At 51.0% G+C, this 18,779-nt stretch overlaps 6 protein-coding genes across 6 annotated transcripts; 2 read left to right on the forward strand and 4 right to left on the reverse strand.

The window, feature by feature from the left end:
* Nucleotides 1-411: 411 nt before the first annotated feature.
* On the forward strand, nt 412-4,540 carry KY384_007893 (uncharacterized protein; the record flags this gene model as incomplete). The annotated part of the gene is made up of 2 exons (XM_044816382.1): nt 412-1,812; nt 1,862-4,540. The coding sequence occupies 2 exons, from the start codon at nt 412-414 to the stop codon at nt 4,538-4,540; spliced, it is 4,080 nt and encodes a 1,359-aa protein (XP_044667022.1).
* Nucleotides 4,541-7,772: 3,232 nt separating this feature from the next.
* Nucleotides 7,773-9,044, forward strand: KY384_007894 (uncharacterized protein; the record flags this gene model as incomplete). The annotated part of the gene is made up of 1 exon (XM_044816383.1): nt 7,773-9,044. One exon carries the CDS (start codon nt 7,773-7,775, stop codon nt 9,042-9,044), a length of 1,272 nt encoding a protein of 423 aa, XP_044667023.1.
* A 2,715-nt stretch (nt 9,045-11,759) lies between these two features.
* Nucleotides 11,760-12,539, reverse strand: KY384_007895 (uncharacterized protein; the record flags this gene model as incomplete). Its single annotated transcript, XM_044816384.1, has 1 exon — nt 11,760-12,539. One exon carries the CDS (start codon nt 12,537-12,539, stop codon nt 11,760-11,762), a length of 780 nt encoding a protein of 259 aa, XP_044667024.1.
* A 69-nt stretch (nt 12,540-12,608) lies between these two features.
* KY384_007896 (uncharacterized protein) lies at nt 12,609-13,229 on the reverse strand (the record flags this gene model as incomplete). The annotated part of the gene is made up of 1 exon (XM_044816385.1): nt 12,609-13,229. One exon carries the CDS (start codon nt 13,227-13,229, stop codon nt 12,609-12,611), a length of 621 nt encoding a protein of 206 aa, XP_044667025.1.
* A 2,029-nt stretch (nt 13,230-15,258) lies between these two features.
* KY384_007897 (uncharacterized protein) lies at nt 15,259-15,922 on the reverse strand (the record flags this gene model as incomplete). The annotated part of the gene is made up of 2 exons (XM_044816386.1): nt 15,259-15,639; nt 15,728-15,922. The coding sequence occupies 2 exons, from the start codon at nt 15,920-15,922 to the stop codon at nt 15,259-15,261; spliced, it is 576 nt and encodes a 191-aa protein (XP_044667026.1).
* Nucleotides 15,923-16,508: 586 nt separating this feature from the next.
* On the reverse strand, nt 16,509-17,861 carry KY384_007898 (uncharacterized protein; the record flags this gene model as incomplete). The annotated part of the gene is made up of 1 exon (XM_044816387.1): nt 16,509-17,861. The coding sequence occupies one exon, from the start codon at nt 17,859-17,861 to the stop codon at nt 16,509-16,511; it is 1,353 nt and encodes a 450-aa protein (XP_044667027.1).
* Between the last annotated feature and the right edge of the window lie 918 nt (nt 17,862-18,779).

Consider the following 18,779-nt stretch of genomic DNA (forward strand, 5'->3'; position numbering starts at 1 on the left):
AAAGAAGCGTCTCACTTGTCTTTGGCATGACTGCCGCTTCTCGATGGGATTATCTTGTTAAAGAGTCCGCTCGGATTGACAAGACTTGCATGTATGAGAGAGTGTGCCGCCAAGACTGATCACGCTAAGAGCTCGCTAAGTGACGCTTTACCCTTTTTGGCGGAGCGTGATTAGCAAATGATTTCAAACACCCAAGATACAACTGGAACTCAACGTGGTTAGGGAATTGCGTAAAGATGTGTGTGCAGTCAAGGCAACAAGCGAATGATCCTCCTTCGTAGTAAGAAAGGTTCAAGCGAAGCCCTTCCCAATGCTTGACGCAGCGCGTCCGAAGGCTCGTCGCGATCTCATTCGGTCATCAAGTCCATACTCTTTTTCCGCGAAGAAGCGCTGAACGACACAAGCTCGGGCATGTCGTATAACGGCTACAGTCAATACTCTCCCTACTACCAGCAGCAGCAGCAGATTTCTCAGCAGCAGCCTCCCTACCAACAAAATCCAAATTCATTTCCTCAAGATTCGCGAATGAGCGATTCATACTCTTCCGCCCAATACCAACCGTTGAGCGCATATCAAAGCAAGACCGACCATCAGAAGCAGCAATCTCAAGGTTATGAGACCGGTGTGAATAATCACGCCACGGGCTACAGCAGTCAAAGTTCTGGCCATTTAGGAACGTCGAGTGGAGGGACTCAAGGTCGCCTAGATGCATACGTGAGCAGTGGCCCAGACACTACAGCCCTTGGCAATCTGGCGTATGCATCAAGCTTGGGTCAAGGCCAGAACCAGAGCCAGAATCAGTCGTCTTTATCGCAATTAATCGACTCGAATCGCGCTAGGAATACAAGCAAATACGGGAACAGTTCGCCGGTTCCCCACAATCACCAAAGAGGTGGCAGCGGGGGATTTCAAGGTCATTCTGATCAGCAAGCGCGGCAGTCTCAGTCGTCTCCAGTCCAATACCAGGTCCCCCATGCCCAACCATCATTCTCTGGTCAAAATAATAACGTAACCAACGCTGGGCGGAGTAGTCCTGCGCAATATCAGTATTCAGCGCCACCGCAGCAGCAGTCTTCACAGACTTACCGTCAGTATACTCCACAGGTTTCACGTCCGGCAAGTGGGCAAGCCATCCAGCGGCCAACCTCAGGACTTGGTAGGCAAAATGCTCAATCTACACCAATTCCTAACAACCAAGCCCATCAATCGAGCATGCAAGTAAAGACGGGATACCATCACGGACTGCCTCAAAGCTCTACTATGCAACAATCCCATCAACGCCCATCATCATCGATCTCCTCGGCTAACCCTGCTACGGCGTCTCCTAAACCAATTGATCAGGCGCCGAAAGCCAACTCATCAGCAAGAAGTGCGCGTCAAACAGTTGAGAGTGGGAAAAAGAATTCTAAAAAACCGTCGAAGAAGCAGACACAGCTCAGTTCTGGAGCCAACGGTAGCGCGACTCCACAACCTCCCTCGATAGATGACCAACATCCCACAACTGTGGACCCGAACCAGGTATTTAACCACTACGAGTATCAGCGGAGACAGGAGGAAGCCGAAGCCGCACGCAAGGCTAAGGTACAGAACGCATCCACTGCAGGCTCCAATCCATCAATGGCAGTCTCTCCGGCGGTAGATGATGTGACCCAAGCAGCACAGGCTTTGATGGGTCAAAGCACGTCCAAAACCGACTCGACTGCAACGAAGGAACAGATCGAATTGGAGATGAAACAAATGATAGAAAAGATGCGCGATTACAAGGCTAAAGATCCTGGCTTATTTTCGCAAGTCTGGGAGGAGGTTAAAAAGGTACCCAAATTGAAAGCCTCTCTTGAACATATATTGATATTCTAGTTAGGGACAACCTGCCCAAGCCCCTACGTCTCGCACAAGTCAAAGTGGTCCCGCAGCATCGCCAATAGTGAATGCACAGACGATAAGCCCCCAGCAGACAGATCTACCTGCCGAATCTGATCTCCCTGCTGCTTCGATTCCGGCAGAATTCGATCGCGGACGGTATCCAATGCTTCGCAGGAAAAGAGGCAACGCCTTCTTCACACCCGACAAGGCTTCAAACAGCAAAAGAAAATCTACAGGATCTAGTGCCCAAATCATAGACCTAGAGACTTCCGAGCCGTTGCGTCCAAATTCGAGCGAAAGGCGACCCCAGCAATCAAGTCTTTCCCAGGAAGTCTCTGCCTCTAATGTCGCGCAAGTACTTAAAGCAGGAACGAGATCGCCTTCAGCCGCTCAAGCTGGCAGACCCTTACCTGTCGGCAAGACTCACTGGCCAGAACACAAGAAGAGAGCACTGGCAGACGCAGCTCGCCAAGCACTGATCGCTTCGCCTCAAAATGCCGGAAAAGGTATAACGACCGACGAGATTCATGCGCTGTTAGATGGAAACCCTAGTTATTACCAGCTCTGCGAACATCTCGAAGGCAAAGGTTTCGTAATAGACCGGGGGTCATTTGCTCGAACTTTACTAACGGCGATTCCGGATTTGAGTCAGAATGCACAGCAGACAGTCAACCAACCTCCAGGACCAATTCCAACTGCAATTCCACCCTTCCCAGTCCCAAATGGCTACGTTCCCTCTCCAGCTTCTCGAACAGCAAATTCATTCCAGGCGCCAGTTGCAAACATGCAAGGATCGGGACCTTTTGGTATCGTCTCCCCTGTACCAGCAGCAAGTGGGCAATCACCATTGTCGGTTGAGGTCAAGCCAGAGATAAGCTCTGCGGCTCCGCAGAGTAAAGAAGAGAAGGCGAAGAAAAGAAACTTCGGTGACATCGTAGATTTATCCATTCTATCTGATGAAGACGAGTTTATTCGCCACCGTCCGAAGCCTCGAGTCGAACAATCTAAGCCTGCCTTACCCTCTCAAAATATGCTGAAGGAACCTACCAGGCCATTTTCCAATCAATCCTTAAATCAGAAATGGGGACTCCCTGCACCCGAGCTCAACCAGCAACGTGGAGTAAAACCTTATAATTTCCAAGAACAATATACTGGTCCACAGCGAAGCAAAACACAACCTTCCGGAAAGGAGGACTTACTATATGAGAAAGTGGTCGAGCCAATGAATAGGCGAAGAGATGCTTTACGTAGATCAAATTACGACCCGAGGACGATTTGTCGAGACATATTACTGGCCTCCGGCAGACATCCTACAATGCCCTCGCTAAACAGCCATCTCGACGGCCTAAGCGAGCGGTTCGTAAGCGTTGACGTCAATGCAGATCTTTCGACATTCCGTTGGGATCTTGTTGACCCTGGAGGTCCAGCTCCACCAAAGCCGATATCTCAGCTCGCCAAGCATGAAGATCAAGATACCGGTGGGAAGGAGAGCAGTTTAAGGGAGTCAGCTATGTCTGCCCCAAAGATGCGCCCAGTCGTCGCAGTTGGTCAACGTAACCGTCCAGACTTCTTTTCACAGCCTATCGGAAGTGGTGAAGTTCCAGTTGTTCGGAGACGTGGTAGGCCGCCTAAACAATCCGGAACCAAGAGCCACCAATTTGGAGAACAGCAATTCACACAAGGCAATCATTCAACGTTGGCGCCTATTCAAATGCCATCGTTCAGTACAACCTCAAGACAATCAGTAGGGCCAATTGACACTACCACCTCTCCCTATTTCTCAGCCGCTACAGCTTCAGCTCATAAACCACCGAGCGATCAAACATCTGAGACAACTCCATTTCGTGTTCCAGGTAGGAAAGGACGACCACCAGGTGCTAAGAACAGGAATCCACGAAGTGACAAGGGCGTCTCGAAAAGAAAATCTCAAGCGCACGAGTTACAACAGCCACTCGAGCCTTTCATCACCGCTTCATTGGATCAGGTGAAGAGTGAGGCATCAACTCCGACGAGGCTGCATGGTCAGCAAAGTGAGATCACGCCAACCTCAAGTCGCATAGCCATCGTTGTCCCGACCCGCTCCCCCAGCATTTCTAACCCAGATTCTGGCCGAAAAAACAGCATAGAGCAAGGGAAAAATGGTAAGCGTCCATCCTCCCCTTCTTACACAGTCTACAAATGCCACTGGGAAAGGTGTCCTGCAGAACTACATAATATTGAGATCCTGCACAAACATGTTCGCAAACAACACCGAGAAAGACTTGGAAAAGGCCCTTGGGCTTGCAAATGGGCTGACTGCTCCGTCCAATTGAGTAGTGCCCATCCCAACCAGGTCGGAGAAGACGACGAGTTAGCAGCGGTTCAACGCCTGATGTTTGATAACGAAGATGCGTGGGATGACCACGTGGAGGAGAAACATCTGAGTCCTTACGCGGAAGATCTCAACGGATTTATGGAAGAGGAACAGGCAATGAATAATCACAAAGTGGATGGAGAGAGTGTAACACAAGGGGCCAGAACCTTAGCAGCGAAGAAGAAGGCAATTGGCGGCATGGGTATCTATAAGACAGGGGTGAAGGTGGCAAATGATGTGAAGCGACGGATTATGGCCGACGGTGAACGTGATAGTGAAGAGGGGGCCGAGGAGGTGCAAGAAGGTACTAATAGCGAGAATTAACGAGATATTCATTGAAAGGGCGAGCAGAGGGAAAGCGATTGACTCAGAGGAGGTGTATATATATATTGGTATGCCCATATTGTTTGTGATCCACTCAACAAACTATCAATCTTCGGACGAGATGATCTGCACCTGATTCGTCTCCCCTACTCAACACATTCCAGTCTCTTATCTTCGTGAACATACTACCTTCAGCTGTATCTTGTTCTTATGCTCCGTAGTATCTGGCAGGGTAAGGATCTACCCTACGCGCCGTTCGGGAGCCACAGGCCGGGTCTTGAAACGCGGTGTTCTCTTATTCTTCTATATTTAGTGTAGCACAACTTTGACACAATAGACGCCGTCCGAAGCCCGACCGGTTGCGAGTATATTGAGTGAAAATGAAGTGGGTCTGTCGATATTGCAAGAACGGAGACTGTGGGCGTCACGGAGAGAAAGACTCATTACGTCACATACACGGCGTACAACAGGGTTGCAGCTATCGCATAAGGTTGCATGCTAGTCTGATGAGCACGAGATCAAGAGGTGGTCAGGCAACATGCAATATGACATAGTGAATGGCCGGAACGGTGCATTCAGGCTCCAAAAACGGTGCGTCCGAGAAGAATCAGGCATGTGTTCAATGCACGACAGTCGTTAAAACAGCAAGAGGTGTCTATTGAGAGCAATCTAGGCCGCAAGGTAGGCATGCGCTATGACATGAGTAAACATAGACAGCTACGATGCTTGATTTTCTCTGTTGTGGGGAGTAAATAGCTGAAACGAACGAATCTGAGAGCGAGAGCGGTTTCGGCTATCGCAGCATTGACGCCCAAGCCAGGCCTGATACAGCACCAATACATGATATCAAACACATGGCGGTCATTTACCACTGAGGCTCCAAAGAGTCGAGACCACGAAGGATCACCGATCGCAGTCAGTGCGCCTTCTTTCGGTGAGAGAACGAGGAAAACAGCCAGCATCAACCATCCTGATCGCAGGTGCCAGAGGCTGGTTGTCAAGACGAATGAGGACGAGAGCGACAGCGTGCAATAATTGCTCGCAGAGTGCAGCTTGCCAAGGCGGACAGCAGCTTCCACCACCCATTCGGCCAATCGCAATAGTCACCGGTAGTAGTCTGAAGCTCGCGGTCTAGGATCGCTGGTGGATCGCTCCAGCACAGACGGGCGCGTGGCTGGGGCATCTTGTTGGTCCCAAGTCCCAACTCAAGTGTGTTCTAGAAAATCCTTCTAGAGGAGTCGAGTCTTTCATTTCACACAAAATGCGGTGAGAAGTCTGGCGCGGATACCGGAGCGTCGCAAGCGAAAACGCACCATCACAATGGACAAGGACCTGTAACATAGTCTAACATCATCCTATAATCTCATGGTTATTTTCGACCAACTGCTGCAGCCATTTCAGCTTTGCCGTGCTGCAAGAATTCGCAACAGATCATCTCAGAAGAATTCTCCGAGAACACGAAACGGCAGTGGCATGTTACATAGCCATCCACCCACAATCGGCACACGCGGCGAGAGCCACCAGACAGAGCAAGCCGAGCGTCATGGCGCGGGACAGAGAACGAAAGGGAACAGATGACTTTCGTTCCCCCTCTCAACCCCTTTCGACATCCATGTGGTGGCTTGCTGATGATTGCTCGAGAAGGCATAGACCAATCAGTCTACCAGGTCTAGCTTTCTATCTTTCCGCTCAGGACCTGCGCTTGCCTGCGTGGAGGAAAAGTGATGTGCATCCTCCCGGCACCACCACAGAAGCGGCATCTTAGGCCCCGTCTTCCGGGCAAAGAAGCTCCAGGGCTTGTACCGGTATCAAAATGACCTACCCGTCACATCTTGACCGAAGAGGATTGCGCAGATGAGAGTTTGCGCACTCAACGAAGATTCTCGGAAGAAAGCGACTCGCACGAGATGAGCTGCATCCTAACAGCGAACGGTATGCAAGGTCGAACGGGGGCATGCAGGGGATATATATTTTGGGTGTGCGGGTCCTTAGAAGCGAACTTCTCCAGCAACATGGCTGCGTCGTAGATTGGCTTCCAGGGTGGAGAGGTGGGAGCAGCTGCAGTTCAGGCATGCATCTATGAGACAGAGCATCTACGACACCGACCAGGGCTCAAGTCGCCGGCCAGGAGGCAAGAATAAGCCGAGAAGAAAGTGTGAGAGCAGAAAGGAATCGCTGTGCGACGCTGACTCGAGGTACTTTCAGTGCTTTAGTAATCCATTGGGTATGCGCGAAAGCACTAGCACCTTCCAGCACCACCAGGTCAGCGTATATAAGAACGAGGTGCGCAAGCGCTCTCTGAGTTTGCCAGAATCTCGCCTGAGTCATCCTTGAGAAGCATAAGCATTATCGAGAAGGCTGTGTGAGACGAGAAGAGCGAGATTGTGCCTGGACTGTTCCCACCAGCATTACTGTGTGGCCGAAATAGCGGTCGCCTAACGGGGGAGTCAGATCGCTTGCCGGTTTAATCATCCTACACAAAACCCGCAAATAGACGTCAAAACGTCGCATGAATGCATTAAAGCCTACGTAACTCCTCGTACGACCGTAAGAGTCAAATAGAAGTCCTCGGCCTTCAGCTATCGACCGTCTTTGCCTCTTGTATGGGCGCTTTGCTCTCTAGCTGTGGGCGACCATCTGATCTCGCTGGAACGAATCACAGACCCGGCTCTGCTTCTCACAGGCGGCAAGGCAACTGAGGAACGCCCTTTTTGCCGCTTGGGAGCAACGTTTGGTGCGTGTTTGAGTCTAAGGAATCTTAGGAAATCTTAGCCACCATTAGATTCAGCGCTTTCGACTTCCTCCATGCACTAGTATCGGACGCTATATTAGTGTATCGAAAAAATACAAACACTGGCCCGGTTCCCAGCCTCTTCTTAAAGGCGAAAATCTCCTCACCTCTTATTACTTACTCCACAACGATCAACATCGTCCCGAGAAACCTACCAAACTTCGCTCTACAGCGGTTTAGGAGCTCATACTATCCCTAGGATCCTGTCTCTCACACGGATCCATCCTTCACCTCCGTCGTTCCAACGTACTTGTACGCGACCGACCCTATGTCTAACGAGAGAAGTAACCAGCGTCAACATTCCTCTCCTCGACATCGATCAAGAGATAGTAGCTCTCTAAGACTGGTTGCGCACGCAATACACAACGGCCTTGGACCAGGACGCGGGCGACCACCACCTCCTTGCCCGTGAGGTCCACCTGATGCACGCGTCGCCACAACATGTATCAATACTCAGTTCCACCACCAGGATATGTCAGATATGACTACACAACTTCAGCTTCTACCTCACCTTCAGGCTCACCATCACCAGAGGCAGCCTATACCTACTACATCCCACCGCAATACAAGTCGCCACCACCGACCAAGGACTACAAGAAACATTCAAGATCCCAAAGCTATAGTACCCCTAAGCGACCAGGTGGATGGCACGCTCCTGCAGAGTTCCCATCGTCAAGCTATTACGCAAGGCAACCAGACTTCGCGTCGCCACCTGCCAAATACCAGGAGCATGTGAGTAGTAGAACCTTCTCGCGTGCGCCACCCAAACCACAGGCTCGCCGCGATTCCGCAACCGCCGATCCCCGTGGCGGGGGCAATTGGACAGGCAGCCATAGCTACAATGATCAGTTTGGGCACAGAGGGGAGACCAGGCCGCAACGCCACGCGTCTACGCGATCACCGCAGCAGAAACAGCATATCATTATTGATACGTCTGACTCAGCCGATGACTCGCCAACATTCACATACATCAAGCCTCGCAAGCCTGAGAAGCAATTACCCAAGCCGAAGAAGACTAACAATCACTTTTTCTTTACTCAGGCACCTCGCAATGACTCACAGCAAAAATCCTCCACCCGCCGCGCGTCAGCCGCACGACCCTCAAGCTCCAACAAACCTGCAAAACAAGTGGATCCGCCACGCCAGGCAACACCGGCTGACGCACTCAAGCATCGCATACCGGCCGGCTACTCGTTGAAGAACTGGGACCCAGATGAGGCGCCTGTGATGCTTCTCGGTAGCGTCTTTGACGCTAACTCGCTCGGCAAGTGGATCTATGATTGGACCGTGTATCACCATGGTGCCTCTACTCCGATGTCCGAGGTTGCTGGCGATATGTGGCTCTTACTCATCAAGCTCGCTCACAAGATGAAACGAGCTGATGCAATACTGCCTAAGGTTGAAGACGATAACGATTACGACCTAGTCGAAGAATTCCTTGACAGTGGGGATAGACTCTGGCATAAGTTGAAGAAGCTTTTGAAACAGTGTGAAGAATTTATGTGGAAGGTAGCGAAGAAGGAGGGCGAGAAGGATGGAGGAGCAAAGGGGAGTTACAAGATGGGAAAGAATAGCGGTTGCGAATTTGTCGACTCGATGTTCGGTCGCGACCGGATGCTTGAAGACACGGAAGATATGATGCAGAGGATCCGTCTTTGGAATATGCGCTTCGATGCGAATTGTGAAGACGTGATCAGGAACCCACGGGGTTAGCGGAGGTGCCACGGCACAAGTCTCAGCAGAAGAAAGAAGAAAAACAAGAAGTAGAAGGAGCCGGCCACAGTCACAGCGACGTTTGGTGTCGGATGGATGCGACATTGTTCTTGCCTCGTTTTGTTTAATTGGGAGGTCTATTTGAAGGACAGCTACATTTCTACGGCGCTCTTGCAGCACTATTCAATTATCGATTCGCGAAGATACCCCAATCCTCCCGTCTTCATTTGGGAGGATTACGTCGAATTCAGTCGATTGTTTTGCAGCAAAAGCATAGTTCGCAAGGACAGCAGCAGCAGGCCTACGGATTTCTCCCGGCTTTGGGTTTTGATTTGCAAAGGAGGATTCTCACATGGCTCCACTGTGAGTCATGATGGGTTTTGGGATTCAAGGAGTCAGGTGTTTGTGGCATGGTTTTAGCATTTGGTTGGCTACTTGATACTCTTGGTACATAGGCATTCTATCAACTACAATATACATAATTTTGATACCCCATTACATCCATCCATTCCCACGTTCCAGCTTCTCTCCCCTGCCTTTCCTTCCATACATACGATACGAACATAAACAATCATAAATCCAAATAACTTACCACTCACGAGGCAGCCACTCACCCCTCCCCTTTCCCTTCCGTTTCCTTCCCACAATCCCATCGCACAATCCCAACCCCTTCCTCCCTTCCTCCAACCATATCCACCACTTACAACCCCAGCCTTCAGCCTCACGAGCCCACCTCTCCTCCTCCCATCATTGGCTACAGATCGCGCACCCAATCACACCCCTCAATCCCTTCCCCAACCCCTCTCCTCAGCCTGCCTAGAGCACGCACGCGTTTGAGCTTCACTAAAAGATGTGCGCACATGGATGCACGAGGCTACCACACCGAACGCATCGAGCTAGAGATCCTACGAAGGAAGGGGCTAGCGGATATGCGAATAACCTTGTCGATCATGCACTGCTCGCTCTGTTCTAACCGCCCATACGCCTCCTAGCTCTTTACCACGAATTAGCTTGCTGTGATTGTTCCCATCACACACGGTGGGAGGGTGGGTATCTGTGTCATAGAGGCAGCAGTCTGCGGGGGAACAGCTTATGGATAGACTATGGTAGCGAAACGGTGGGTTGCGTGCAGGGCACCTCCGTTCATCTACGATCACCCATCCTGTCCTGCACGTGCTACCGAGCCCCCCAAACGTAGGTACATGTGAGAGAAAGTGAGGAGGTACGTACCCTCACGCCGTCCTATCCCATCGCAGAAGGAAGAAGCCGGTCAAGGAACGGCTTATTGGTTGCACCCACCCCCGTCTTGCCCTGGAGAAGGGCATTTCTCGGCAACTTTCTTCGGTGGCACCAGCGGCACCATGGGATAGTTCTAGGGATGGGACCGGGGAAAGCTTATGCACGTCAGCGCATCAGCGCTATCCATTGTTCTATGCCGAGGAAGATACCGTCTATTCTTGGGTGTGCCTTCCCGTCGCCATTATGCAGGTAAGGGGCAATGAGGTGGAAGGGAGGACAGGCGAGTTCTTTTCTGGAACGCCTAAAGCACAAGTCACACGGACGAGGGAGTGGGTGGACGACGATCTCTTATGGAAATCTCTGGCCCTTATATCCGAGAGCACAGTATGCAACATACGCAGTTTGGGGAGTCTATGATGAAATATGCGTAGGATATGGCCTCCATCGGATCCTTAGACGTCCAAAATAGACATGGATTTCATCGATTGCAGACCTCTGGTTGTCTCCACCAGGGACTTCGCTCGCCCGTCATTCACAGCCATCCTGTCACCGCACCACACTCGACTCCTCCACAGAACAAATCCGTAAGCTTCTCTCCGCCTGTCACACCTGTCCGGAAGTGCGGAATCCCCGCACCCCCGAGCCCCTAGCACGCATCCCTAGCGCCCCCCTTGGCCCAGAGTAAACCATCGGAGTCCGGGCGCCTACAAAAAATTGCAACAGAGTCGGGTTTTCCTTCGTTCTTTGATAATTCTGAGCGCTGTAAGACGGGGCTGGGTTTGCATATGGTTGCATAAGCTGGCACGTTTGGGGGGGACGGACTCGGGCGACTCGGGTTTTGCTTCTCATGAATAGGAGGGGTCGGGGGATGGGCAAGGTGCATATGGATACAGCACGATGTGAAAGAATACAGGAACCGTTGGTAATGGAGAAACGGCGGAGGGGGGTTGGGGGAAAGTCAATTGATGATGACTGGCATGGGTGTTGAGTCTCAGGTTTGTTGCTGAGGATGCCAGCCTGAGTGTGGGTCTGCGACGTGCTTACCTCGTTGGCTTATGAGAGGGCATGGAGACTTTCCCGTGGCTTGCTACTGCTGGGTCCATGATGACCACCACCACTCACGCAGAAGGTGCTTGAATACAAGCTTTGCCATGGTCAGATCCGAAGAACATCGGACGATAGGCGAGGCTGTGATACCATCACAATCGAAATTCAGCTCAGAGTCTGGAATGGCGACAAATTCGTGAAATTACGTACAACGGAGCCAAAGAACTTATCGATGAACAGGCTCACATGTGTACAACAAAGACCAATCTAAGTTACATATTGGGGAGGCTACCTTTTCAACCTCCGAAGTGCACAAACGCCGGCGTTTATAGTAGCCCTGGGCTAAAGCAAATGAACACACGAGTCCCAATCACAAGCTGCCATGTCCAAGCTTGGAAATTACACCTTTGATTGGTTATACTCTTGGATCTACTTCAACTCAAATGTGACGCGCTCCGCTCCTTCAAACATCAACGTCGAATTAGGCCAGCTTATGTTACTATGTTTTCCGCCTGAAAGTCCAAACCATTCGACTTTAGGAACAAGCTCGTGCTGGAAACGTCCCACTCCAACACGCCGGTAGGCTGCTGCTTTCTCGTCGCTAGAAAATACCTTATACTGGTTCTTTCTTTCTAAAGCCGAGCGAGGCGGTGGCTGATAAGGGGCAATTAGCAAGAAGTATTCCCACCTGCTTGATTGGTAAATCAACCCGCCCTCGGGACCCTCAGTGTCGATGTGCTCTGTACAATAGAACAGGAAAAGGCATCTGATATGGTCTCCTTCGCGGATCTGACTACATTTATCAAATTTGCATTCGACCTCTGCCCTGGAGCCTTTGCAGGACGGGTCTGGGTGATCAACGTGGAAGCCATATTCCCATTTTGATTTTATGACGTTAAAGGATCTGACCACTCCGTTGATATGGAGCGTAGATTCAACAAGCTTAGAGGTAAAGGGACTTCCAGACCATTCGACATTGAAGCTCTCGAGACTCGGCTCGAGCTTGTTCCTTTCACGTTCAAACCATCTGCCATGTACCTGGTGAAAAATAGGCTGTCGAGGGCGGTAAAACCAGGACCAGGAAGGACCTGTATCTGCGATATCTGCAAACTCACCAACAACGGACCAACTCAGGTCGCAGATGAATGTACTCTCCCACAAACCCAGTATAGGAGTTTCTTCCGTGAGGCGTTCAAATTTTCGTATCATTCCTGTTATGGCGGCGGTCCTGTCCTCGGACTTGGTCAATTCCCGAGTTGTATAGTCATTAACCTACCTCTACCAGGTTGCACTCGTCTTCGACAGACTAGTAAAATCTTCGTCGCGTGTCCTGCCAACTCTCGAGAACATGTTCAAGCTGTCGTGATTTCGTTCATCGTCTAAGGTGCCATCCTCGGACCTCAATCCAGAACGGCACTTCCAGTACATTTGATCTTCTCTGAAATGTAAAGATCTTGAGGACAGCATCATCTCTTGGAATACCCAGCCTCGTCGATAAAGTGGAGCATTGTAGAGATGCAATTTGTCCTCATTGGATCGTGGTTGAAGAAGCTCGCGAACAGAAGCAATCGTTCGAGGTTTGCCTGAAGCAACTCGAGATGTGATATTGAAGTGGGCTGAGGGTGTGATGCTGTCTAGAAAAAGACCGCCATTACAGTCAGGTGAATCGACTGCGGCAATGGTGAGACAACTGCCTTCATAGATTGAAGCCATCTTAGCGGCTTCTTGTTCCCAATCTACCAAATCGTCTTGGACAATGCAAAGCGAATCAATCCAGATACATCTGATGTTGAGTGCACGGGTAACGCTCACTGCGTCGTGAAAGGTCTTTGGTAGCGAAGACATGGGGATTGAAGATCTATGTGAGGCCTCAGTGGATCGAGTAGTCCGCAGCGGCATGTTGTCAGGATGTGCACCCCAGCAATGGCTCAGTGTAGTGTACTTCTCAGTATTTGCTATCCCACTACTGGAAACAAGTCTGGGCTCTACACCTCTGTCATGGTTTCCGATGTCGACAAATCGGCTGGGTAGGATAGAGTGCTCTTTCGTGCCTTGCGAGCATCGTGGATGATGGGAGTGGCATGCATCGAGAAATTCAACAACCGTGCCAATCCTAGCAGCAAGTGATGCCGTCCCGGCATGTGACCAAATTCCACGGTGTGCGAATTTGTCTACAAACAGTCACATCAGCAAGCTTTCTCTACTTCGAAGCCCTCCGCAGTATGGCAGTCGTCCACCAACAACGGGCACGGAGGTAGTAACCCAACATTAGAACTACTCCCGAACGATCATCCCGAGAAATGGAGGCATGATAAAGTAAACATACCTGCTGGGCTTATGCTGACCCCTAGCGTACTTTCGCTTTGCGAATAATGGCAATGTAAATATCGCAGCGGAAGCTTGACTTCCATCGGCTCTGGAAAACAGCGACTTTTACCCTGAGGTATCAGCTCGCCTTGAACACGCCCTAGAGATAAATCATATCTGAAACTCTTGAACTCCACAAGGTATTTGCGCTTGTGCTTAGTCCGCCGATCAACACCCTGGTCTTCATCGATCGCCACGATTTCTTCTGTGGAAGGCCACATGACTCCATTGCGGATTGACTCGATTGGAATTTCGAAGAATTCGCACAGAAAACGGCAACAAGGACAATGTTTGCTGGATAGAACAAGGGAAGCTAGATCTCGTCGGGTTCTGTTCACGTCGTATCCAAGCAGTCCTTGGCAATCTTTGCATGGATCCATCTTCGACGACTGACGAAGCGCTGCCACAAAGAGCGATTTCTCGTTCGTATCTGGCAAACGGGATGGCACGCAAAGCTGCAAAGCTGCAAAGCTCTGAGGATACCTAGAGTATGTACCACGTCGTGTATCAAGTGTCGGTTTCCAATAAAGTCATGCACTGCAGCGCTAAATAGCCAGTGAACAAAGGGAGAAATCCCCCAAATTTCATCAATGCTGTTGGCAATGTCAGAACGATGAATTATTCTATACTCCCGTGTGGCCTAGCCTGCAATAAACTTATCCCCAAACGAAAGGACAAGAGCCGGTGAAGGAAGGCTATACTAGAGCCCATTGGACTACAAATTGGCAACAAGGCAGAATGTGACACAAAGGGACAACCTTTCAGCTCATTCGTGCTTCTTTCGCCAAGCGGGGTCGTGTGGGCGATTCCCGAGATCGGCGTCCTTGCAGGAACTAGAACCAAGGCATTCTAGACGAGGCGAATGAGTATGTATATCTTGGCAAAAAGTCCGATATCCATGCTAGAATAACCTTGAAAGCAGGACTACGGAGAATACCTAGTTGGACTTTTCCCTTCAGAGATGAGAAAGGGAAGCAAGCCGTCTCACAAGGAGGAGCAAAGGAGCAACCCCTTCCGAAACATTACCATTTTGTCAGTATCAAGATGTACCTGAGTATCACATGTTAAAAACGGACCCCAAACGCTGTCTATCCAGAAACGACCTCCTGTATCGTATATTCTAGAAGCTTCAAGGCCATCCAGAAGCCTTCCTTCATCGCAGCGTGGGCACCCCATAACGCACACAGTACCTATACTCTCCTCTGTCAAAGGAAAGACTTGCTACTGGCCAAAGACCGATCTTACGGATGAGGCACCTGTACCTTCCCGTTGTCTGAGCCGAAACAAGAGAGGACGTCGGTGCCCAATCCGTCTTGCATTTTCCCACGCAATTTTTTTGTCCTCAAGCTCAAGCTCAACGTAGCGTCATCTATCTCCTCCAGGTAACCTAAATACAACATGAAGCGTCGAGCCCTAACCCGCATCACCGGTCGTCAGCATCATTCACACACCAAGATTCACCCACTCCATTTTACTTCCCACTCACCTCCTCAATTCCATAGTCCGTCAACTTCATCACTATCCGCTCAACGCACTTAGTCAGCTAAATTCTTCCCATTGCCTATTGCCCCTTTTCCCCTTTACCGTTCACCACCATTCCCCCCCAGCCCCCGCACACCCCTCCCCTCATACCCCCCTTCCCTTTCCTCAAAACCACAAACAGAAGAAGAATATCACATACCCCGACCCCCCTAATCTCCTCAATCTCCTTCCCCCCATATATCATCCTCACAAACTCCGGGTTCTGATCCGTGCGATAGAAATACATCTGCTTGAGGTGCTCGACCGTCGCGTCCGCGGGGACATCGCGGATACTGATCACAGGCCCCGTGGCGGGCTGGACGAAGATGTTACGGAGGACGCGGGGCCCCACGGAACCAGCTTGAGGGAGATTGGCGGGCGAGGGGGATGGGGCGGCTGTTAGGAGACGGATGACAAAACCCTGTCGTGTGGTTTTCTTGTAAGCAGGTGAAAGGGGGAGGGAAGAGGAGGGAGAGGCGAGAAAAAGGAGGGGGGGGCGGGGGGCTCACATCGCCAATGTTATAGCTCTCCAGCGTCCTCTGATCATCCAGATACTGGCCCCCATATATGAGCCGCTGGTCGCGCGGCTGCACGCCCTGTCGCTCGGCGATGAGTTGTTTTAGCTGCGCGACGAGGATGGCGAAGGAGATGTTGGGGAAAGTAAGATTGCTGCCATCGAGGGGGCGGACTGTCAATGTTGGCATGGTGGCTTATCGGCTTCTTTGTGCGGTTGTGGGAGGGGAAGGGGCATGGTGAGAGTTGAGATGTTAGGAGGAGAAGTTGGGATGGGGGATGGGGGAAGGGGGAAGGGGGAGAAAGGCAGGAGCCGACGCGACGAGGCTGAAGGGTGGGATTTGGTATGGTGTGGGTGTGTGTTGGCAGACGCGAATTGAGGGACTAGGATAGGGGTATGAAGACGAAAGTGAAGCGGTTAGCGTATTGAGCTTGCTCAGCCTGATCTTCAACTGCACTGGACTGCGTCTTCCTGTTTTGTTCCTTTTTTATGGAAATCTGGCAACCCATTTGTAGACATTCGTGGGGTTGCCGATGGCTCGTGCAGTCACAGACTTATGAAATCTGCTGCAGTGACCGAGTTGAAGCATAACGAAGGAGCCATTTCGATGGTCGTTTCTTCGCAGGAAAGTCTGAAGGCAACGCAGTACAAGAGATATCACGACGTATCGCGTTGTCAAAGCAAATCAAAAAGTCCAATCCGTAGGTGATGCATCTGACCACATACCTTAAGTATTTCGCTACTACATGTCTTGCAGCCGAGTATTTAAACACCAGTCATCCACAACCTACTCTAAATCTTTCCAGATTCACCAAATTCAGGAGCACGTCTTCTATATCGAAAGCTTCCTCCAAGCCCCTGCGTCGACCATCCGCCAATTTCTGCCCTCTACCCCCAACCAGATACGCTCGCAGGACATTGTCCAAGATCGGAACACAGATCAAAAGGGCCATGACTTCAAACAAGGCACCCGTGCTGGGACAAAACGCTTCCGGATTTGTCTGCAGCACACCAACCCACAGGAGCCAAGAGGCCATATACCGCAGCACATGAAGCACGAATGCCCAGGCGCCCGCGATCTTCAATCTCAGAGGGTTCAGACGCTCCCAGTCCACTTGGAGCCGGTCCTCTGAGGGTTGCTGGGTCTGGACGAAGATATAGCTTGGGCGGACTTTGTAGAGGAGATGGAGAAATAATATGTTCGCGAGGATGCCGATTGCGGAACCCGCTTGGGCGATGCTGACCTGTAATGGCCCCCCTCCTGTGGTTGCATGGGCCACTGTGCCAAACCCGACCAACGAGATGAGGCTCAGCAGCGTATCGACATATGTGATTTCCGCCGCTTGAAAAGCGTATGAGGAGGGGTTGATCATCACGAAGTAGATGACTAGAGGGGTTGCGAGAGGGCGCGCCGTCCAGAGGGCAAACATGTGCCACGGCGAAGCAGAAGGATCGTCTCTGGTAAAGATGAATGCTGTGCCGACTGTTGCACCCACTTGCAGGATGAGGCTGAAGATGACAGATAGATAATTCAGCCTTTTGTCGAGAGATCTGCTTGAGTCTGGAAAGGATTTCCCAAAGTCGCTGCTGCCGGTGAGGTGTGCTATGATTGCCCGTGACTGTCTACTGCCAAGTGCTAGACTGGCGATAACGGCGAAGATGTTGTAAAACGTGAACCAGAGCAATATGTAGCATGGCTCAATGCAGTCTCGAGCATTGCTATACAGAGATGCTACTTCCAGCAAAGCTACTTGTGATCTACTAGGAGATCCTGGACGAAGGGAGCAAGACGGTTCTTTAGGGCACGATGCCGAAGAGCTGGGCTCTGAGCTGCCTGTGATTGGATATATTGTAGTTGTCATAGGTGTCAGAGACGTCCTGGCCGTGGTTGCTTTGTCACTAGAAGTCGTGAGAAGGCTTGTTGAAGATGGTAGTGCAGTAGACGCAGATTTAGTTGTGTCTGTAGCTGATGATGAGTCTGAGGTCTTTTGACTTGCTGATGAGGAGCTTGATGAGCTGGTAGTCGGAAGATCTGAAGTGACACTGGTTTCTGAGGTTTCTGCAGTCTCTGATGAGCTGGACGTGACAGTCGACAAGTCAAAGGAAACGTTGGCAGTGACCCCTGCCATCGCCGCAAGGACTGGCAACGGATCGAGAGAAAATCGATCGTTTCCACTCTGGCAGCACCCAGGCAGAGATCGATCGCCATCGCAACAATAATTGCCATATTCACACTGCAAGATGGCTTCCCCGTCATGGATCATACCGTCTATCTGCCGTTAGCATCGCTATCTCGCATTAAGCGGGGCGAAGATCTCACCATTGGTACAAATTTGAGGGCAGTTTTCAGACGTCCATGACGAGTCAGTACAAGTAAAGCGACCATAGTATCCAAATTTTGGGAGGTAACAGAGCCCATTATCCACGCAGTCCCAGTCCGAGGGGCAGCAAGATTGTGCGTCACTGTCTCCTCCGCACGGCACGTCCGTTGGGGCAAGATGCCCGTCCAAATAATGGCATGAAAAACTCGAATCCCATCCTCTCGAGACAATGGAAGATGTCTGATGGTAGTTTGACAGGCTTATTGCCAGGTGAGGGCTAACAGGCTGACCTTGGCTTCTTACAATCAGCGAGTAGATTCGTCTGGGGGATTGATAGCTGGGAGGGTCTAGGGGCTCACAGATGAGCGCTAGAGAGCGTAGCAAGTAATAGTGAACAGCTTGCGGCTATGAATGCTGCTTGGAAATTCATCTATGCCGGCCAGGACATCATTCAGGAGTGATACGTCCCACGTGTAGTGCACGATAAGGATCTTCGCGGAGCATACTGGAAGAAGGTCTGTAGATGTGTGAAATGGATGTGCGGTCTCTAGCTCAGGCTCTGTATATAAGCCTCGTCTGTTTCCCTTCAGTGACCATGAGCCTCAACTGGATGCCACCTAAGAAAGGGGCATCCCTGCCTGCCGCAGCGGGCGGCAGGGCAGACCCTGCACCCTGACTCGTACGAAAGCAGCCACCACGCAATGGCAATTGGTGTAGAGCTCGCCC

The sequence above is a fragment of the Bacidia gigantensis genome (genome assembly GCF_019456465.1).
Source record: "Bacidia gigantensis strain McMullin 20006 chromosome Unknown contig_278, whole genome shotgun sequence".
NCBI lineage: Eukaryota > Fungi > Ascomycota > Lecanoromycetes > Lecanorales > Ramalinaceae > Bacidia > Bacidia gigantensis.